The sequence below is a fragment of the Eschscholzia californica genome, unplaced genomic scaffold (genome assembly GCF_041429995.1).
Source record: "Eschscholzia californica isolate CP2 unplaced genomic scaffold, dmEscCali1.0.p SCAF_4, whole genome shotgun sequence".
Taxonomy (NCBI): domain Eukaryota; kingdom Viridiplantae; phylum Streptophyta; class Magnoliopsida; order Ranunculales; family Papaveraceae; genus Eschscholzia; species Eschscholzia californica.
This window is the reverse complement of record NW_028238461.1, coordinates 20,559,318-20,582,658: the sequence shown is the minus strand read 5'-3', so window position 1 is coordinate 20,582,658 and position 23,341 is coordinate 20,559,318. Positions and strand designations below refer to the sequence as shown.

Here is a 23,341-nt window from a genome sequence, read left to right as displayed (position 1 = left end):
GATTTTCATAAAGTCTTCTGAAAATCTCTCTGCATAATCTCTCTGCATCAGGTTCCTGCACGGGCCTGGACACAGAATGGACGTTTGATCCATTTTTTCTTCTCTTTTTGGCCAAGATGTCTCAAAGGCCAAGTGGCCAACCAAAGTTTAAAATTAAACAATAATTGTGACCATTAGACAATATTCTCTTTCGCTTTTCCCTCGTATATATCCTCATATAGCGTGATAGATAGAAGTCACTTTCAGATTCTTAAGCTGATCAATAAAATTACACAGAGAGACAGAGAGATGGGTGGAAAAAAGGTTATGTTTATAGAACCAATAGTTAGCAAAACGTATTGTACTCAAGGTCAGACAGTTCTCACAGTTAGGAGGAGGCCTCAAGTAGTGAATGGAGGAGGGTTTGTAGTTACAAACTGTACCCAAAAAGTTCTATTCAGAGTAGATGGGTGTGGAGCTCTTGGTACCAAAAAGGAATTGATTGTAAGAGATGGTGATGGAGATAGTTTGCTCCTAATTCGTCAACAGGTATATTTTTTGGTTTATGAAGTTAATTGTGAAACTAAATTTTGGAAAGAAGGAGATTTGATCCATTGACCTCTCTTTACTTTCTAGAAATTCAAGTTCTTGAATGAATATTTTCAACCTATGATCGAAAATCTAACAAGTGTGAAGGAAAACTTCGAATACCAAATCCTATGAACTTTGGACAAAAGATTAAAAGTTTTAGTTGATAACTTTACCAAACTATTTGTAACACTTGATAAAATATTTCATGATGCCATTACGATGTTTACTCAATGGCCTGACCAATTAGGATCGCCCACGTCATTTTCCCGCTGCCACTACATGAGGACCCAGATTCACCAAAATATATTATTTTACAAAATGATTTGAACTACTATTCTTGTTAAATTCACGATTATATAATAATCGGAGATATGAATTTAAAGTAAAAGACACGATAATTTAACGTGGTTCGGTCGAATACTCAAGACCTACATCCACGGAGAAATAATTCTTTATTAATAATCACCACATACAATTGTATGTGGGTTGATCGGTTACATTGGTCAGACATAACTCGATGATTTTGAATCCTAGAACCCTCTCCTATTTATAGATGACTTAGGGTTTAGGATTTCCTAGTTTCTGATTACTAAACTAGGAAATAATACAAAATCTATCTAATATTACCATTAGATAGTTACAAGAGATATTCTGAATATATTATACTAATATTACATATCTTCACATATCTTCTAATATCTTCACGTATCTTCAAATATATTCCGAATTCTTCTTGATCGTCGGATCTCGTCTTCTCGATCCGTCACGTACATACACGTGTTACACACGTATATTATTTCTGCAACTTATCTTGACCGCCGGATCTCATATTTTCGATCCTCCTTATGTAACGTATCCTATTACCCCCCCGCAAGTTGGAGCACGTAAATTTTGAAGTGTCCGACTTGGAGAGAGAAAAAGGAAATACTTCTTGATTCGTCGTATTTGTCTTCTTGCAACTCTTGGATTGTGGATGCGTTGGAAGATGATTGAACGATGATTAAGTCACAACCAAAAGGTTGGTAGTTGCGGTAAAAAAATTGAGCGAAAATCAATGACAACGAAACTACATGTGTTTTTTCTCATGTATGTAAAGTTGGTCATTGTATGAAGAAAATGTCAACAACTAAGAGGTTGTGATGATCAATATCTTGTCGTATAAAAACGTCAAGTATGAACTTTAGGAGTGACAACAAAATAATGTTGTTTTGTTTAAAATCGACAAGAAATCATTGTCGTAATTGCCAAAAAATATTGGAGAAGAAACAACCAAAAAGATGGTCGACATTAAATTCATTGCCAAAAATATGCAAGATCGATATAATTCCGAAAAAATAGAGATATTCTATTCATTGAAGAGATATTCTATTCGGTGGAGAAATATTCCAAAATGTTATTTGGTAGGAAAGACAAGTCATCATATATTAAGTATGAGTTGGAAAATGTCACGGGAGAATCCGGAAATAAAGATCAAAATAGATATATTCTATTTGTGGTGGGAAAATCCAAAATATAATTGGAAGAAATAAAATAATCATAAAAAATATGATATGATTATGAAAATTTCGCGGGTTGATTTGCGGAATTAAAATCCAAAATAGGAATTCTTTCTCCGTTGAAGAGAAAGTCCAATATTTTGGTAGAGAAATAAAATCGTCATAAACAAAGTATGACTTTGGAAATGTCACGGGTTTATCCGGAAAGAAAAGTCAAAATAGATTAAATTAGTCTATTTTAGTGTCACAAATAGAAGAGAAAGTGACAGAAAAGGTTGTGTCACAACTAGAATAAGTTGGATATAGGTGACATTAGAAGTCTGTCACAAAATAAATTTCCGACAGATAAACTATGTCGAATAAATTTCACACAAAACTGTAGCAAAAAACAGTGTATAGTTGCGACAGATTTGTGAAATAAGTATTTTGTCGCAAAAAAAACTGTAACATTAGTGACAGTAGCAAATAGTGTCACTTTCCTTTAGATGGAAAACAGTGACATTTGCAAACTGTCACTGATCTGATGCCGTCACAAAATAATGTGGGGAAAAGAAACTGTCGCAAATATTGAATTTGGGGGAAATTTATGAACTTCTAAATTAGGGTTTACCCAAATTGGGAAATTTCTCAAAATTGGGATTCCCAAATCAGAAGGTAATTGAAAAATTAAACAAGATAAATCATATGGGATCTGTATGAGACTCCAAATTGATAATTTATATGATCCATAGAAATCAAACACGGCCAAGAATCGCCGGTGATGAATCGGTTGTTAAAGAGAGAAAGATAACGGGGAAGCAAAAAAAATCAATGCTTCCTTGGTGTTGTTGCAGCAAGACGACTATGTTGGCGGTCTATGGCAAAATTAAAGCACCGATTTGGTGATACCCAAGCACCCATTAACAAGACTAATAGAGGCAGTAACTTGATTGCTTTCTTCCCCAACGAGCAAACCCTAAAAGGGTTATAGGGGATAGAATCTCCCGTGAGAAGAAAGGTAAATAGTCTTTATAAGGTAGGGTTGGTCCCTTTAATTTAAGCGAGTTGAAGAATCGGGTCGGGTGAACCTGGTTCCTAAGTCAACTAATAAAACCCAAATCTGACTAGAAAAGTCTATGGGGAAGCGGGTAGGGTCGGGTTGCTATAAGCAACCGGGTATATTTGCCCCAATTATGTTTTGTCAAGTCTCATAAGAGGAAATCGAGAAAATTAGAAAAAAAAAAAATCAAATTTTAATGGAAAGTTACCTTTGTTGAAGAAGAAATCATTGCTGCTACTTTGATGAATTTGAACAAACTTCAGTAGATCAAGTAAATAATATCTTCTTTCCTATTCTCGTACAAAAATATCTTCTTCTTTCACTTAATTTTTTTTTTTGGCTTGACGATAAAACATAATCACAAGAATAATCTTGAAAAAGTTAAACAAATCGACAAAGCAATTGAATAGTAATGTAATCACAACTAAAAAAATAGTTGGAATGTTGACACAACAATATAGAAATTGTTGGGGAAAGCGGAAGCTAAAACACGAACAAATAACCTGCTCATGATACCATGTTAAATTCACGATTATATAATAATCGGAGATATGAATTTAAAGTAAAAGACACGATAATTTAACGTGGTTCGGTCGAATACTCAAGACCTACATCCACGGAGAAATAATTCTTTATTAATAATCACCACATACAATTGTATGTGGGTTGATCGGTTACATTGGTCAGACATAACTCGATGATTTTGAATCCTAGAACCCTCTCCTATTTATAGATGACTTAGGGTTTAGGATTTCCTAGTTTCTGATTACTAAACTAGGAAATAATACAAAATCTATCTAATATTACCATTAGATAGTTACAAGAGATATTCTGAATATATTATACTAATATTACATATCTTCACATATCTTCTAATATCTTCACGTATCTTCAAATATATTCCGAATTCTTCTTGATCGTCGGATCTCGTCTTCTCGATCCGTCACGTACATACACGTGTTACACACGTATATTATTTCTGCAACTTATCTTGACCGCCGGATCTCATATTTTCGATCCTCCTTATGTAACGTATCCTATTAATTCTGAATTTGTGATTGACTTTTTTTTTCTGTTTGTGAGCCTTGCAGGGAGGTATTATCCAAGCATTAAGCATGAATAAGACATGGAGAGGGTATGAGAGAAATTATGAAAAAGGAGAGAAATTAGTGTTTAGCTTAAAAGAGCCAAGAAATACAACATCCTCATTATGCTTTGTCAATAAGAATGTCATGACTACTGTAAAAGTGGAGCCAAGGAAGTGCAATAACAACGATTGGGATTTTGAAATCCAAGGCTCTTTCCCAAATAAAGATTGTAGTCTCTTAGACTCTAACGGAAACATTGTAGCGCAGGTAACTAACTTACTATTTTTAGGTTTAAATATTATATTCTTGGTTATGAGAATTTCATTTTACTCGTATGGGGCATTCTCGTATCGTCATTCACTTCATACCGAAGTGGATCTAGGACTTGGATACAGATGGGTGTCAAAATGATAAAAGAACAAAAAATCAAACACAAATTATTCACCTAAATAATATTATGTGAAACTCATTTAATTGTCACCAATTCTTAACTTAGAAGAGTCCAAAGATCTAACAAGGTTACACTGACATTTTTACTTATTTTCATGTTATTCCACTTATTTAATTTTATTTTTCAGGATTATTCTTTCTTTGTAGTGTTACTTTATCATTCTTAAGAAAACATATTTTGTCCACGAAGAAAGTATTGTTGCTGATGGGAATTGAATTCAAGATATTTATTATATAATTTTACAAATAACCGATAGGTTTTCTTTTTGTGAATACTCTTACTAATGTTTTTCTCGAATTGGTGACGAGTTGGGGTAAACCCACCTTTGTCTTCATATGTGTCTTATTTCTGAGTTTAAACGTGTTTTTATTTGGTGATTGGATAGCCATTGTGCTTGTTAGGTATCCTATCATAATTTTATTTTTTGTTGAAAGTTTCATATCATAAGTTTATAGACTTCTTATTGACGACGAACACAGATGAATATACATTATATTGTTACTTATAAAATTACTTTTTTGTAAGTCATGGAACTATTTTCATGTTTCTTACGGAGCTTCTTTTTTTTTGTTGAAAAATGTTTCGTGAAGAGTTGGTTAGAGCAAGTAAAATACTAGTAAAAATGTTGTTAAATTTCGTTTTTATTAAAATTAGAGTTATTTTCTTTTTGGTCTCCTAGTTTGTGACCAGTTTCTTGTTTGACCAACGCGGTAACATTCCAAAATTCTTTCCTGCAAATTATCAACTTCAATTGTATCGTAATCTTCATACATCAAATTTCAAATAATGAAACAAGTTGCAGAGAAGAGTGGAGGAGGAGAGAAAAATAAAATTCTTTCCTGCAAATTATCAACTTCAATTATATTAGTAATCTTCATACATCAAATTCCAAATTAATAGAGCAAGTTGCATAGAAGAGTCTTTCATCAAAAAAAAAAGTTGCATAGAAGAGGAGAGGGGGAGAGAGAAATAAAACCGTATTTAACGGAAAAACATGTGTGCGGGTGACGGAAAGTGATTTATGTAGTTTAAGGATATTGTAACCGATTTCTCCCCACTAACTTCTCTTCCTCCCACGATCTCCTCCCATAATTGTTGAGTATCTAGTAAATGCCAACAATAGCCTTGCAGTTAATTTGTTAGAAGGGTATAAAAGTCTAATGGTAGTTTCCAGAAGTTAGAACTTAATTGCCAACAACTCTTGGTTGGAGTGGTAAGAGATTTAGTCTTCCACTCTAGAGGTCAAGGGTTCGAGGCACGCTCACAATTTCAAAAATAAAAAGTTAAAACTGAATTATCGACACTAATACGCTTTTGTTTTGATTCAAATTAGAAAAAGAGGATTTTATATCGGTCGTCGGATGTGATCTACTCTGCAATGCGGAGGTTTCAGGTTCGATCTCATGGAAGTCCATCTACTCCGCAATGCGGAGGTCCCAGGTTCGATCTCATGGAAGTGAAAATCCAGGAATATTGAATTTGGGTATAAATAAAGTAGTTTTTGTAGGCTTTAGGCCATTCAAGTCGTCGGGTTTGGCCATTAATTCGTCGGGCTTTAGGTCAGTAGTAATTCAGCAGCTATTGTGCTTATAACATCGTATCGATGTATCAATGCCTTTGTAATGACCACTATAGTCAACATTAAAAAAAAGTGGCCCCTTATAAATATGGGTTAATTCCCAAAAAAAAACTCAACATTTTTAGAACAAACTTGGAGGTCAAAGTGGAATTCATTTTAAAAACATTAAAACACATTATTTCTCCTCAATTTCATCACCTCTCTCCTCAACATCATCTCTCTCGACGTCTCATAATCTTCTCCGACGAAGGGACGCCGCTCAGTCAAATTTTCCGGAGACCATGAAACTTAAAAAAAAAAATTGCTTTTCCTTCTTTCTCTCTCTTCTTCTTCCTTATTCTTCTTCTCTCTTCTTTCTTCTATCTCTACTCTCCCTCTTTCTCTATTCTCTGGAGAGATGAGTTGTCTTTAATTTTTTTTTAAATGAATTTCATTTAGGCCCTCAAATTAGTTCTAAAAAAGTAGGAATTATTTGGGAATTAATCCATATTTAAAAAGGGGTCAATTTTAAATTTACAAAATCATTTTTATAAGAAGGATAATTATGACAACAAAAAATTTAACCATTAAAGTTGACTGGACGGAGTTAACAAAAGATGCTAATTTTAAATTTAAGAAAAACAGAGGGCCAAAAAAAAAAATCTTAAATTTCAAACACAAAATGAAGAGTCACACTTGACTGACAAAATACTAGCTTAATCGTATGTGTTCGAGAAAAGGAGTAGAATATTGGTTTCTTTAATTCATATCTGGCTTTGGTATTTTGATTGTGTCATGGGTGCAGATTGGAGTGTTGAAGGAAGAGAGAGAAAGTAAGAACGATGTATACTATGTGGTGGTGAAATCAGGATTTGATCAAGCTTTTGTAGTTGGGATAGTTGCTGTGCTTGATAATATAAATGGGGAATCAAGTGCATGTTAACTCTATTGTCCAGAGTTTTTAGTATTGTCGAGCGTTTTTAGTATGTATTAGGGTAACTTCAGTAATATAGTCATGGAGACACAAATTGTGAAGATTTTAGTAATGAATTCCATAGAAATTTTATATTGTTAATTCGTGTAGTGAAATTTTTGTTATTATTCTTTGCTTTACAACCAGACCACACTAATTTTTTTGGGTCTGATTATTGTTGCAATCTTTTCTTTTCTGTGTTTTTTGATACATGTTTTTTTAATACATGTTTTCAAATTGACTTCGATATACGATAGTCATTGCAATGGTGTTAATACATCAAAGATGTAATAAACACGGTAACTACCAAAGCAAACATGAACCGGCCCTAAGCCCAACTAATTATGGCCTGAAGTTCATCTACATTATTTATGCCCTAATAATCTCAAGTTTAATAATCTAGAAATTTCACCCTCTCTGGGGATCGAACCGGGACCTCAAGAGACTTTTGGAGTATATGTCAACACTTTAACCACTTGAACAACCAACACAATTAAGTTATGATACACTCAAACCACCACAGTTAAGTTGGTTCTTCTTTATAGAGTAGGCCAATTATATACAATGGCGTGATCGAAAATAAAGAGGCAGTGTGCCAAATTTTATTTGGGGCATTTATACAATAATGTAGTGATACCACCATATCCTTTTTTTACGCAAAACTTAGATATAAAATCCCTAATTATTTTTTCTGAAATATTTCTCGGACTCAAATTATATTTGGTCTCTTTACTTGGAAAACACCATACTTTTACGACTCAATCAAAGTTAGCTTCACAAAATTCCTAATGCTTTGAATATATAAACCTTTTCGCATCTTCAGAGAATCTAAATGGTTATGCTAAGATCAATTACTTGTTGCTCACTTGCTCCCAAATACTTGGAAACAGTTGTACGTCTACTTTTTATTATTTAAAGCTGGAGGGTTGGCCTTTTTTTGGACTAAGGAATATGAGATCACTACTATTCATGTTAATGACAATATGATTCACACGAAATGCACACATAATGAACACGGTAATAGTTTTGTCCTGACGGGCTTCTATGGGAGCCCCTATAGGAAAAACCGTATGTCTCCTTGGATATCCCTTAATAATCAGAAGATTGATCCTTCAATCCCATGGGTTGTCATAGGGGACCTTAACACCATTTTACACCCTTCGGAAAAAGAGGGTGGTTGTCGGGATATAACTAGCCATGCCACTAAAATTAATCAAATGATTACTAACCTTGGTCTCAGAGATGCGGGCTTTAAGGGCACCACCTTCACGTGGACCAATAGACAATTTCATGGCAATCTCATTAAAGCGAGGTTAGACAGAGCACTCACGAACCACTCCTGGCTGATTGATTTTCCTTCTTCCCTTGTTACTCATCTGTCCGGAGTGGGTTCGGATCATATCCCTATCCTCCTTACCACCTCTTCTAATACTAATCTGGGAAAGCGCCCCTTTAAATTCATTAGAACTTGGATGTCCCACCCGGAGTGCGGAGAATTTATCAAAGATCATTGGTCTCCCATCCCCCAATCTATCCAACCCAAGCTTAACAACTTAGCTATCAATCTGGCTAGGTGGAATAAGCGGGTTTTTGGTCATCTTGATACCAGAATTCGCCACCTTACTGAGGCCATTCAGCAGGCGACTAGCGGTCAGGATCTTCACGATTTACATCTGCAACTGGAGGAAGCCTACAATCAGCTTGAAAGTCTTTGGAAAGAGAAGTCTAGAAACGATAATATAAAGCTTGGCGATCAGAACACCAAGTTTTTCCATGCCAAAGCGATTAATCAAAATCGGAAGAACCGCATCACCGCAATAAAAGACACAAATGGTTCTTGGGTTCAGGAGGACATGGAAATTGCTAACATCTTTTCTACTAATCTCCGTCGGATTTCTACCACTACTAATCCGGATATTTCCGAAGAGTTACTTGATCTTTTCTCTAGGCAAATTCAAGACTCTTCCAATCTTGCTCTTATTAGTGTTCCTTCGGAACAAGAGATTTATGCCTCTGTGAAGTCTCTTAAAGCAGATTCGGCTCCTGGCCCGGATGGTTTCCCTCCTCTGTTCTATCAGGCTAACTGGGACACAGTGAAACTGGATATCATCAATCTCGTCTCGGATTTCTTTTCTCAGAATATTCTCCCGGAGCAGGTCAACCACACGCATATCTGCCTCATCCCCAAAACCAAAACCCCTCAGGCCACATCGGACTATCGCCCCATCAGCCTGATGATCAATACCACCTACAAAATCATTACCAAAATCATGGCTAATCAGCTCAAGCTGGTGCTTCCTGATATCATTTCCCCCTTTCAAGCGGCTTATGTCCCTGGCCGTCAGATTACGGATAACATAATCATCAGTCAAGAGATCGTCCATTCTTTCAAAATCAATAAAGGTTCAAAGAGCTACTTTGCGCTCAAGCTTGATATGTCGAAAGCTTTTGATCGGGTAGAGTGGAGATTTTTAGAAAACATTATGCACCGAATGGGTTTTCACTCTCAGTGGATTAGTCTTGTTCACACCTGCATCTCGACTTCGACTATGGCTGTTCTGATCAACGGTCGCCCTGGCCCTACCTTTAATGTTAGCAGAGGGATTAGGCAAGGTGACCCTCTTTCTCCTTTTCTGTTTGCTCTGGCGATGGAAGGCCTCAGTCGTCTTTTGGAGTCCAATAGGGCTCCCGTGCCTTTTCAAGGCTTCCCCATCCCAAAAACCAACATCAGTATCAAACATCTTCTTTTTGCTGATGACTGTATCATTTTTGGTCAAAACTCCCTCGTTAATATTAATTCTCTGCAGCATATTCTGGATTCTTTTTGCTCGGCGTCGGGGCAGATGATCAATTTCACAAAGTCTACGATTTTCTTTTCAAAGAATACCCATCCAAAATTCAAACGTATGATCATTCGTAACTTTAAGGTTCATCAGTCCTCCAATATGGACAAATACCTCGGCACCCACCTGTTTATAGGGGCCAATAAACGGAAGCTGTTCTCTTCCCTCGCCACTCAGATTCAGAATAAGCTGTCTAAATGGCAGGCTTCTCTCCTCTCTCCAGCGGGCCGCGCTATTGTCATCCAAACAATAGCAGCGGCTGTTCCCCGATACCAAATGCAATGCTTTGCCCTCCCTAAGGGTATAAGCGATCGCATTGAAGTTCTTCAGAGAACTTTCTGGTGGGGAAAATCTAAGTCTATTCATACCATCAACTGGTCCGCCATCTGTCTCCCCAAGAAATTGGGGGGTCTTGGATTTCGTTTCCCGATCCTCGACAACCACGCGTTTCTTAGCAAGCTAATTTGGCGTCTTTTCAGAGATCCGGGCTCCCCTTGGGCTGATATTCTTAAAGCGAAATACTTCACCAAGGATAATAAACCCAAAAAGGCAAAGAATCATCACTCGTGGCTTTGGAAATCCCTCTCCAAGCATGTGGACAAAGTTACCAAGTTAATGTTCTGGGATGTGAATAAAGGTAATAATATTAACATATTGTATGATTATTGGATACCTAATCATCCTCCCCCTATATGTAATACTACTAATAGTACCCTCACTAAGGTTTCTCAACTTATTACTGATAATCATTGGAATATGAATATACTAACTCAATGCTTCAACCAGGATATATGTAATTCCATTTTGAGTATAAATCTGCAGGAACATCTAGATGATACAGCACGATGAACGCTTACCAAATCAGGTAAATTTACCATTAAATCGATGTACTATTACCTACGCACTGAACATAATGAATATGAGTCTAAGAAATGGAACTTTATTTGGAATCTTCCTATCCAACCAAAAATCAAACTATTCCTCTGGAAATGTTGTACAAACAGCTTGCCGATTCGAGGTAAAATTGGGCAGTTTATTGGCCAAACCTTAGAATGTGTTTTCTGTCGAGCCCATGAATCTCTAGTTCATGCCCTTTTACATTGTGACTTGGCAACAGTGGTATGGTTTCACTTTAGTATCATTTCGGGAAACATTACTAATCTTACTGACTGGATTATAACGTGGAATGATATTGATGAGCAGATTAGTAGCCTTTTCGCTAATATTCTTTGGCAGATCTGGAAAGCACGATGTGACAGATGCTTTTCCAATGTGAACATCCTTCCCATGATGGTGATAGATCAAGTAAAAGGCACACCGAACCTCCTCCAGCATCAGCCACCATCTCAACCTTCAGTTAGAAATACCCAATGGTCTCCTCCAATAGCTCCATTTATTAAGATCAATGTTGATGCCTCCTTTCTGGAGGGAACAGTAATGGCATGGATTGGTTGCATCATGTTCGATGATCAAGCTAACTTTCTAGCAGCTTCAGCATATAATTATAGAGGCCAAAATGCGGAAGAATGTGAATGTTGGGCGATCTTTAAAGCCCTCTAATGGTCAACATCACGGAAATTCGCTTATCTTCATATTGAAAGTGACAACAGCAACATTGTGCAAACGCTTAACGGGTCACAAGTTGATATTAGTTGGCAAGCAGGCAAGCTCTTCGACAAAATCCGTCTGCTTGAAGGAAAATTCACCAAAGTCATCTATACTCACATCAGTAGGGAAGGTAACGAGAAGGCTGACATCTTAGCTAAATGGAGTCGCAGGAATATGGGTACCTGGATATGGCGAGACCTTTCAGATCTTCCAGAATCCTTACGAGCGTCTTTGAGTTAGGTTCTGTGTTTTGGTTTTTTTCTCTCAACAAAAAAAAAAAAAAAAAAATGAGGGTATAACGTCTGCGTGGTGAGCACGGACAGTTCTATAATCTACATCCTTAGAGATAAGTTTGAGACGTCTAATTTTAGCTATTGAAAATAAATTTGGGAGGTATAATCTCAACCTTTAGAAATAAATTTGAAAAATGCAATTTCATCTGGTTGAGATAAGTTCGGGAGGTGTAATCATAGCCATAGAGATGATATATTCTAAAAAGATACTCTCCTCCCTTGTTATATAGACTAGCTATAACCCGTACTTATGGCACGAATACTTAAACTCAGCACTTTACGCACTGAACCAGAAATATGATGGTGACAAAATAAAAAAGAAAAGACATAGTGAAAAAATGCGATAATAAAAATGGAAGATTATAAATTCACCTTGTTTGACAAAAATGAGAAGTAGTCAAGAGGTTTTTAATGGGGGGACTTTGAACAGGATTATCTTGGGGAGTAGAGGATATATTAATTAAATTTTATATAAATTTTTTGTAAATATGTACTTATTACTGATTGTGTAACTAAAGAAGAAGAGAAAAAAGAGATGAGTACAATATTTGGTATGAGAAAAAGGACAGTGACAAATTTTTTAAAAGCACTTTCTGTGACCTTGTAACTGAACATTAAACATGAACAATTGAGAAAGCATTTCCCAAAATCAATCCTTTAGAAAATTAATACAAAAACGACAATAGCTAACTTCAAATTGTTTCCTAATTTGCATACATTGGAGTTGGGAGGTAGAAAATATAACAAAAGATAAAAATATGAAATTTCAATCAACATTAACACCATGATCTATCTATACAGAAAGGAATGATGCTTAAGCTAGAAACAAAAAGTTCAGATAAAAGCTATACATGAAAAAAAATTGTATTGAACTTTCGGTTAAAAGTATAATGCTTTAGTCGGGAACCAAATTTTCAAATTAAAATTTCGATTTTATAGAAAATAATTGATCTATAATTTTACTAATAAAGGAATGCAAATTATGCAATCCTCCCATAACGAATGAAAAGGAGAGATATGAGAGAGAAGAGAACAATAGTGATACCCAACTTATCTTCTACTTCCAAAGAGATAAATAGAAATACAAACCCGATTTTTTTGCCAAAAAGATAAACAATAAGAGAGAGACAGTAAGAAAACAAACAAAAGTGAAAAAAATGGAGTTAGAAAGATTCTTTTATTTGTTTACCTTATGCCTTTGTAGTTACTAGGTTTCCGCCCGACAGATCCTTCTTGGCTAACGGCTTAACATTCTCAAATTATTCCTACAGATAAAAAACTTCGATAATTTTAGAGAAGAGAGAATTGCAGAGAATAGAGAGAGAAATATAACTGCCGACAGGGGCGGATTTGTATGGAGATTAACCCAGGCTATAGCCTGGGTTAGCTCTTAATAACTTTACACCTAGATATCGACACTCAAGGAAGAGAGCCCGGATGGTAAGGTCTTTGTCTCCCGCACCTTAGAGCAAGCGTTTGAATCTTTAGAAATCATTGCTTTTTTTTTTCTTTTTTGAACTGGCCATTTGAAAAGGTAATTTCTTTTTGGCCCCCAATTTTTAAGGAAGTCATGATTTTAGTCTCAATTCATAACTAACTGTCATTTTGATACTCAATTTTGTCCACTCTTCTTTTTTGACCCCCATTTACTTTTTGTGCTTCTTTGTTTTTTTTTTTTTTTGTTGAACTAATTGTGCTTCTTTGTTGTACTTCAATTGTTTTTTTATCCTTATATATTTTTTATCTTTCGCTTCATCTTGCTCACTCATATACTTCATCTGTCTCTCTTCCCCGATCTTTCTCAACTTCCCTTTTTTCATGTTTCTCTCCCCTCTTAGTCTTTTTTCACTTTTCTCTTAGTCATTGTGGCGAAAGGGAGATTCCGTTTGTCAGAACATTCCCTCTTTATGGACAACTAGCTTAGAACGTTTACCACATATTGTTTCATTTATTGATTTGGTTAGACAAAAGAGTTTATGTCCTACTTTTTTGATTTACCTCAAATGTATTAAAAAAGAATTTCGCTTCTGAAATCCTAGACATGCTTATTAGTAAAAACAAAAAAATTATCATATAATGATTAAACGTATGAAGCAATTCTAATTAAATAAAAAAATGTATTTATCTTTTATAAGAACTAATACCCTTCTATACAAATTAATACGCAGATTTTATTTAAGTCAACCCTGCCTAGAACAAAATCTTGACTCCGCTCCTGATTGCAGAGAATAAAGAGAGAGAAATAATCCTATGGATATTGTAACTTATTTAGTGAAAAGATTCCAAACAGACTAATTTAATGGGAAGATTTGTTGGAGAAATGGTGAGAGAGAAAAGTAGAATTGACGGCCGGACTTATCCAGAATGACTTATTTATTTTAGGGATATCCTGACCGTATTTAAATAATAATAATTAATGACAATATTACCCTTCCCGTTTGAGTATATTTACATAAAGAGAGATTTATCGCAATCGTCGGATGTGATCTCTATCAAGCTTCCAACAGAAATGAACGGCCAGACTTACTCAAAATAACCGACTAACTTGTTTTTATATATTAGATTGAAGAACAAAAAACAACCACACCAATTTAACATAAAACATATTCACCTTCTCCAGAAGCGTGCAAGGGAAACCAACAATGGTTTGATTTGTAAGAAAAGATAATTGTATTGATTGAATTGATATCCCTAGCTATTATATAAGATCTTTACAAAAAGTTCTACAAGAGAGAAGTTTTAACAATTGAACAATCTGAGACTATATAACTATTCTAACGTTCCCCCTCAAACGAATGACTTTTGCTAGTGAAAAATTCACGAGTTTGCTAAAAACGATTGTAGATTTTGACTTGTTATTGATATGGAGACATCATTGTGAGGTTGCTATGTTGTTGTTTGTTGTTGTTGTTATAGTTGTAGTTGTTGTTGTTGTCTTTTCTCCATTTAAAGAAAAGTTGGCACCATTGCAGATGTTGTTGTTGTTGTTGTTGTTGTTGTTGTCTTTTCTCCATCTGAAGAAAAGTTGGCACCATTTCCAGGTGTTGTTGTTGTTGTCTCTATTGAAAGAGAAGTTGTATGTCTATTTAAAGAGAAGTTTGACAATTATAACACATTGTCAAGGTTTTGTTTGGAGTTCTTCCTCCATTGGTTTTTAATAGCTCTCACACATGATTATTACTCCAACATCATCAATGCAATAAAATGCAAACCCTTAATCTTATTGACTTTTATCATTTTTCAAACACTAGCAATCACCATTATTGATTTTTCCCACTTCAATTCTTCTTTATACTCTTTTCTCTTATCTCCTCTACATTTGATCTTATAGAAAACTAACGGAATAATAGTTTGAGAGTTCTCAACTTGGATATAAGAAGTATGAGCAAATCAACTAAGAGAATGAACTTTTTGCCATTAACGAACCCACAAACATGTTTACAAAAAAAACATAAAAAAAAAACATCTTTGAGAATAAGCATGATTTCTTTGACACGTTCTATCGAGCACTTGGTGTGCATCATTTAGCAAATCAAATCTTGGAAAACTACAAGTCTAGTTTCAAGATAAACATAGGGCATATAATTACTCTAGTAAAAAAAACCATGAATTCTTTCCCCCTCTCTAATAGCTTTCCAATTTCTCTTAGTTTGGACATCTCAAATAGAGCTTCATTTGAATGACCTTTGATGCACATCATAGGATTCATATTGTGGAGAACTTGAGGCATTTGAAATGCTTGAGATCATTTAAGAGCTTATCTTTTGATTTCTTCAACAAATTACTCTTGTTTTGATCTTTCTTCTTCTTGTTAATCTACATCATTATCAAATACTATTGACAAAAGTATTGAATAATGACTAGATTTGAATAATAGAAGATAACTATTCTTATTGAAAAAAAAAACTACACTTGAAACATAAGTTAAAAACCCGCGAAAGTCCGGCGGACGGTAGCCATTAATGGGACTACCGCCGCCTGCAAAGCGGAAGACCATGATTGACTAACTATTCTTAAGAAAGAAACCTAAGCTCTTATACCATGTAAGAAAAGAGAATTGTATTAATTGAATTGATATCCCTAGCTATTACATAAGATCTTTATAAAGAATTTTACAGGAGAGAAGTTTTAACAATTGCACAATGTGGGACTATATAACTATTCTAGCATGATTCACCTCTTCCAGACAAAGTCAGACTTGTAAATGAACAAATCGCGAAAATCGCCTAAAGAAGAAGAATAATGTCTCACTTCTTTACGGAATTGGTATGTTGCACTTATAGGAAAATTATGAGAAAATGAATAGACACTAATATTGGGTTAAGTGGGAGCGGTGGAACTGTGATAAAGTGATAGTAATTAGAGAATACATAAAGTTGTTTTTTTAGTCATTTGTAAAATTAAAACGGATGGATAAATCATATTCATCCACCCGATTACCAACTTTAATTGACTACGGAAATTAATGATTGTTTAACATTAATCATAATTGCAAATATCTGAAGGTTGATACTAGTGTTGATCTGAGACGGATGACTAGATTTATCTCTTTGTTTGTCTCTCTTAGCACTCCTCAACTTACATAATAAATTATTGATTCAACTCCACCGTTGTGTGTTACATTATTCATACCTAGTCGTCGGAATTTTTGAAAATTAATATTTCTCTCTTTCTTGGTTACTTCTATCATAAATTCTCAGTATTGGTATTTAATTAGCTAGTCATGAATGGTTGTTTCCTTGTCACAGTGAGTGAGAGACAAAGAAAGTGGAAGCAAGGAAGAAAATGAAGCACGATTTCGCGACAGGTGAAGCGGGAAAGTCATTGAATCAATGAAGTGGCACATATACTAAACGAGCTCGGACGGTTTATGGTGTCACTATTTGGACTACGACCCAAGTGAAACAAGGTTCCTGGTCCGTTATTTTCTTTCAGAAAAATCCACTATTTTCTTTTGAAAGAAAAAGGCAACATGTACAAACATGAAATAATGTGTTATGTTATGGAGTGTTTAAGATACCTTTTGGAGGCCGAATCCTGTCCAAAAATCAATTTTGAAGTGGTTTGAGATGTTTTCCAATTTGTTTTGAAAGTTCCTGTGTGGTTTCGGAACAAAAAAGACACTTCTTGTACTTGGTCTTGGGACATGGCAACACAGTGGGGAAAGTGCAGGATTAGTCCACATGCGAGCGTACGCGACTCGCGAGGAAGGTGGCGACGGTAAAGAGGTGGGGGTGCTTGGGGATTTGAAATTCTCTTTAGAGATCTAGTGTTCTAGACTTGGAGGTAAGAAATGAAGAAGTGGGTGATAAAACGTACAAAAATATATTATGTACCACCCGCCTGGTAGGCAGCTATAAACATAGGGTGGTCTTACCAGAAGCGGTGCAAGAGACACTAATAACACTTGGGAGATTTTATAGACAATGCCCAAAGTTAATAAAAGCAATCTGACTAAATACAATCCCACAAATGGTTAAAGACAATGTGGTCTGGAACGCAATGGCCATCTTCCATCTTCCTAGCAAACTTCCCATAGCACTTACCGGACGTCAAATATGAAACTTCCTTTCGTCGAACCATATCTACCATACCATTTCTAGAAATTGGTGTGCCTTTTAACACTTCCCTTGATTTAATAGGTGATGGGCTTCATTCCATATGGACTTCACCTATAAAGCAGCAGGGCCCACTAGCTACATCCACTAGTGAAAGAACACGATCATGTTAATAGTATTTTTTGTTACAAATTGAACTAGAATTAAATTATAACTATTGATCGTATTCTTTATGAAGACTTTATGAACAATAATTATAAAGTTTAATCATAAGATAACTTCTCAAGTATGAAAGTCTTACGTCTCTCTCCTCTCTCTCTCTCTCTCTCTCTCTCTCTCTCTCTCTCTCTCTCTCTCTCTCTCTCTCTCTCTCTCTCTCTCTCTCTATATATATATGACTCATTCCCAAGCATTGACAGCATAAGAATGGGAAAGAAAAACTTACTTCGATGGTGTACATGTCTTTCAGAGGACATTATATTATTTAAAATTCCGTTCTAATGTACTCAAAGTACGAATCCTTGATATTGTAATGTAACTTTCAAACTATTGGGTCGATTGCAACTTGCAAGGCCGTCTTAAATTATTTGTTTAACCTACTCCTACTGCTGCCTATTTTCGTATGAAAAGTCTAGATTTCAGACTTAAGCAAAAAAAATATATATATTTATCATTTAGTACATCAACTGAACTCATCTAATGTATTATTATTATTATACTTGGGCTTTGGGAAAATTTGACAATCTTTGAATAACATTATTAGCAATTATATTTATGAGGAGACACGACTTGATAAATATCGTTTCTATCAGAGAGAGATTGCCGCTGAAAAACTGAAGAGACAAGAACAATGATCTGATGGTTAAAAAGAAATCGGTCATCGCAACAATTTTTATATTTTTACTGTATTTGATGGTAAAAAAAATAGTTAGAACGTAAAATACTGTGGTTTCATGGTTATAACAATCAATTGCGGATCCATGTAAACAACTTTTTTTGAAATGATCTCTGACTAAACTTACATTACACCATAAACTAACATTATTGGAAGTGCCGAAAAAGAAATAACCTAATCTGGTGATGACAATCTATGACTCTAGTATAACTAAAGAATTTTCAAACATATATAAATAACTATTATGTTTGTCGTTAATTTAGACTCTTGATTTGGAGTTTCAAATTTATTCAAAATCATATCTATATGAGCTCATTTCTAGTAAATGTAGATGTAGTAACATACAATGATATAGCCTTTGTCGACTTATCGTTCATGTGAAACAAAAAAGAAACAAAGTTATAGACGATACTAGAAACTAAACTAAGTTAAATGGATAAAATTGAACAATAATAAACCTCCTTTTACCATAAAGAAATTGTTGAAGTTCAAATATTTAATGAACTCATTTTTGAGTAAATAAAGTTACTTGAATCATGCTTCAAACAAGATTTACAAAAATACAAAAGTTTCAACGGCTACATTTAAAAATGAATCACAATGAGGTATAAAAGTAATAAAAAGAAAATTTTGGAGAAGAGAGAACTCGAACCTGTGTGGCTCAGGTCTAGAACTTAACACAGGACTACTTCACTAGAGCAACTTATATGATAGTGTATTACAGGTAGTATTATACAGACGATCATCCTATGAACCCGAGGTTCTCGAGCCCCTACTTACTTAAATATGGTCTACATAGGTTTGAGGGAGGCTATAGCCTACGTACCCTCGCCCCTATGTAGTATGTAGATCCCTCACTGATAACAATCTAATGGTGAGAGAGTGATCAAACAAACAATTATTAGTACTTCCACTAAAGCTATCGTTTTATAAGCACGAATTTCAATCTAAATGTGTTTGATTTGTGTTTGATGTTAAATCTAGATTCACCGGAGTATATTTTTTGTCTTACAACTAAAGATGTATGTACTCAATAGTGTACTTGAGGTCTTATTCTGGTGGTAGTGTATCCACTTTGAAAATTCAGAAGTCATTGGATCAGTTCAGTAGAGGTGGAAATCTATCAATGACTGATTTTGTTTTGTTATAGTAAAAATAATTGTCTTTAGTGTAGTTTCTGCTGTGTAGGAATCTTTTTCACGTTTTCGAAGCAATTATAACATATTTATCTTTATGATGTATACTTGTCAATTGATGTACGATTTTCTAGTATTATCACGATTGTTTGAATTTGAGGAACAAGACACCAATTACTACTATAAATCTATAATCACTATAAAAACTTTAAAAATCGAAAATTAAACCAACCACATTAAAAAAAATGTCACCATTTTATATAGAAGGGGAGACTAGATTCTAGACATATGGCTAGATGAGGTTCAACTGCTCTTTTGGGATTTACCTAAAAAGACTATCTGAAATGACTGTGTTAGATTTTTATTAACTCCCTAAATCTCTATAGGCCTCTATCCTAATAATTAACCACCTAATCCACTCTTTGGAAAATACTTTATGTTTTCCGCAAAAACTACTAGAAACTTTGGACACCTAAGTCATATGCAAGAATCAAGATATTGATGTCTTGTGTGTTTTTGCTTCTTTTTTGCATTTTGCATGCGCTTAGGGTTAGAAGAAACCTCACAGACAGGTAGTTGAAATAATAATGCAACCATATATATGAAGTGAAATTTGGTCCTCAACCTACTTAAGTCCATTATTGAAGTAGGCCCCATAGCCATGTCTCTCTCACATGGACTAGACACCCATTAATCATTCACATATTGTGTCATTTTTCTACGATAAAAACCTCGACAAAAAAAAAGCTCAGTTTGGTCTACTACTACGTAATGGTGCGCAAAACGCCGTATAAGTAGACAAAGAAGAGTGATATGTCGCCCTAAGAACAGGAAACTTAAATAGTGAAAGTCCTATTTGCTACCACTTTATAAAAGTTTAATTGAATGTAGGTTTAGAAAGTATAGCTCAACAAATTAATAAAAAAAATATCAAAGAATAGATTGTATGAAATCATCGTTTCTTTATATACTTATATACTTCAAATTTTGTACGTACTATAAATGATTTAGGCCCATGTCAGTTTCATCGATTACATTTTATTAGTTGCACTAATAAATCATCTACTAACTCGCATGTAAATAGAATGGTAATATACCAAGTGAAGAAAATGTTTTTTAGTTGTGACATATTCCAAGTTTTATTCAGAGACCGACGAGATATTATTAGTTTATAATCTAAATACATATATGGTCCGTCATTTTATTAAAATGTCAATGGTACTTTAAAATCAATGACATTGTTTGTGCCATCAATACTTTGAATGAGAGTCTGAAATGTAAGTGATCTTAGCCCTCTTTGAGTAATAAAAAGGGAAAAGAAGCATGCATATAATGGGGCACCCACAATTGATGGCATTGATTGAAGAGATTGGTACTTTTTTTTTTTTTTTTTGGTTGAACTAAAGAGATTGGTACTTGTTTTTATAATGTTTGAAAATGATGTTGCAAGTGTTGTTGTTGTTAAGCTTTTGTTGAATTTCTGGTTTCCAAAGAAAGTCCTCTTTCTCTAAATAAGATTGTTTGAAAGATCCTTTCAAACTCTAGGGCATACTAGCTTGCATTTTCTTTCTTACTTTATACCTTATATATGTTTCCACATCAACTTCCACTTTGAAAAGCTTTTAATTTTCTTGTGAGAACATGGAATATAAACTCAGATTCTCTTATTCTGATTTCCATTTTATAGAATAGAATAGAATGTTTGTCTTACAATTGCTGACAGTACTATGAACATTTTTTTTCTAAGTTGGTTATTTTTGACTAATTCCTCCCAACTTTTTTCTAAAATCAAATACAATTATTTGTCCGATAGCCCTTCTAACCTAAAAACTGTTAAATTAAATATGGGGAGGTTTCATTTTGCTACCCATGACTTAGAGCATCTCCAACCGTCAAGAAAAACTCTAAAATTGTATGTGTCTAAGTGTGAAAACTTGTTCTCTTGATGGTCTCTTTCCTTCCGCCTAAGGTACATATGTCGGATTAGTTATATTCGCACTTGGGGTTTTTTCTCAGAGATGGTGTATAGGCTCAAAAAAACTCGGAGGTTATAGGTTCAATACTCTGGTTTGTTTTTTGGAAGACGACTACGATCTACGTACGTCGTGATATTTGGCATTTGTTACATCATATATGTGATAAGCTCGATAACCGCTCCACCTTCTCTAGGAAGAGAACACAGAACCTCTAGGACTTTCTGGAGTTTATGTCAACACCTTGGAACCACTTGGGCTCCCAACTGTTGACGGTTCAATACTCTGGTTGAAATTAGAAATCCAAATCAGAAGGATTATTGTTAAGGCATATACGATAATCCACTTAAAATTAAAATGATATTCATTCTTCATCAAATCATAAATTTATTTATTGACACTTTGAAACCCAAAGAGATCTCCATAATCTAGATTAAAATAAAACTCTAAACAAACCTAAGAAGATTAAGCAAAAATTCAACTCTTAATCTTCCATTTTTCGTTCTTCGAATTTCCATTTGGGAGAGAGCTTCTTGATGAGTAGTATAATTTAACCAGCAAGAGTAGGAAAACAACTTTCGGATCGAGAAAGCGATGAATGAAGAACAACATCATCTTGTTTTGATCTAAGAGGACTACTTGGAGTTGATCTAAGAACTCTTGGAGAATCCAAACTTTTTCGAAAAAGTTGTTTAATTGCAATAATAAGATCAATATTTGGACTTATTGGTGGACTAGTTGTATTGAATTTCTTATAGAAATTTATATGTCTAATTAGGGCTTCTTCAATTGTTATTAATCTTTCTGATCTTATTATTTCTTCTTCAATTGCTTCACTACAAAGTCCACATACCCATTTTCCTTCAAATCTTTCCCGAATTTGATTGATATAAGCTTCTGTACATTCTTCTTTAATTCCACAACAATCACATTTCACTAATTCAACTTCAAGATTAGTACTAGTTGAATTAATCATCTTCACTGTTGTTAATTGAGAATCAAAACTTGATATCTCCATCTGAATTGCAGAAAACCCTAATAATCCCAAATGAATTAAAAGCTCTTTTTCTGCAAAAATTGATTGATTTCAAAACGGAAATTAGAAAAAAAACTTGATTTCTTTATTTGTTATGATTGATTTGGAGGAAAAAAGGAAAGGGTTGACTAGAAAAATACCTTTAAATCAGTTTATTGCAGTGAATTTGTGTTCGATCAGTTCTTGGATTTTGTTTCAGTGATTCTTGAAATTCAAGAAATCAGAAGCAAGATCAATGTGTTTTTTTCTTGTTAACTATCTTTCTTTTTCCCATTCTCCTTCAACTTTCATCTCGTCTTCTAATACTAATCCACAAATCAAAGACATTTCAAGAATTTCAATTTACTTTCTCTCTCTAAAAAAACAAATCAAGTTCTTCAATACATTACGCTGAAGATTTCTTTCTCCTCTGTTTTTCTCTTTCTCTCTCTCTAAAACTGGAGATGGAGAGATTTGGACTTCCTTTTATGTAACGTATGGACGAGGGATTCAATCATTAGGGCGTTTAGGGGCCCACTTTAAATAAATAAAAAATTAGGATTCCACGTCATCAATCTATGCTGGCACTCAACATAATCAACTTTGCCAGCTAATATCAATCGTCATCATTTATTGTGCGCCACTCAACACTCTCTTGGTGGATCCCACCTAAGACTTCCACATTCATCCATTTACTGATTGCCAAGTGTCTTTTTTAGTATTTACTAGATGACTGTTAAAAAACAAAGTCCACCAAATTTTAGAATCTGTTTGATACGTGAGAAAGTCTGAGTAAGAAAATCAAATTTTTCTGATGGGAGAGAAACAATGGTATAATATTTCGG

The 23,341-nt window shown here is 34.5% G+C and overlaps 1 protein-coding gene and 1 long non-coding RNA gene across 3 annotated transcripts; one reads left to right on the top strand and one right to left on the bottom strand.

Annotated features, from left to right (window-relative positions):
* Window positions 1-224: 224 nt before the first annotated feature.
* On the top strand, window positions 225-7,291 carry LOC147543555 (protein LURP-one-related 6-like). 2 transcript variants are annotated; one of them, XM_086638429.1, is made up of 3 exons: window positions 241-528; window positions 4,197-4,460; window positions 7,008-7,291. In XM_086638429.1, the coding sequence occupies exons 1-3, from the start codon at window positions 289-291 to the stop codon at window positions 7,143-7,145; spliced, it is 642 nt and encodes a 213-aa protein (XP_086494555.1). In that variant the 5' UTR covers window positions 241-288; the 3' UTR covers window positions 7,146-7,291. The 2 variants fall into 2 exon arrangements, with proteins under 2 accessions (XP_086494556.1, XP_086494555.1); XM_086638430.1 differs by lacking the exon at window positions 7,008-7,291 and having other exon boundaries at window positions 225-528; window positions 4,197-4,720.
* Window positions 7,292-21,827: 14,536 nt separating this feature from the next.
* On the bottom strand, window positions 21,828-22,986 carry LOC147543554 (uncharacterized). Its single transcript, XR_015223090.1, has 2 exons — window positions 22,658-22,986; window positions 21,828-22,549 (listed from the first exon to the last, which is right to left on the bottom strand). It is a non-coding gene; the product is annotated as an uncharacterized LOC147543554 (long non-coding RNA).
* Between the last annotated feature and the right edge of the window lie 355 nt (window positions 22,987-23,341).

Excerpts from the sequence above, each read along its gene's own strand:
- LOC147543555 (XM_086638430.1), top strand. The coding sequence starts at position 289 with ATGGGTGGAAAAAAGGTTATGTTTATAGAACCAATAGTTAGCAAAACG. Across the intron at positions 529-4,196 it reads TGCTCCTAATTCGTCAACAG|GGAGGTATTATCCAAGCATT; the intron begins GTATATTTTTTG and ends TGAGCCTTGCAG.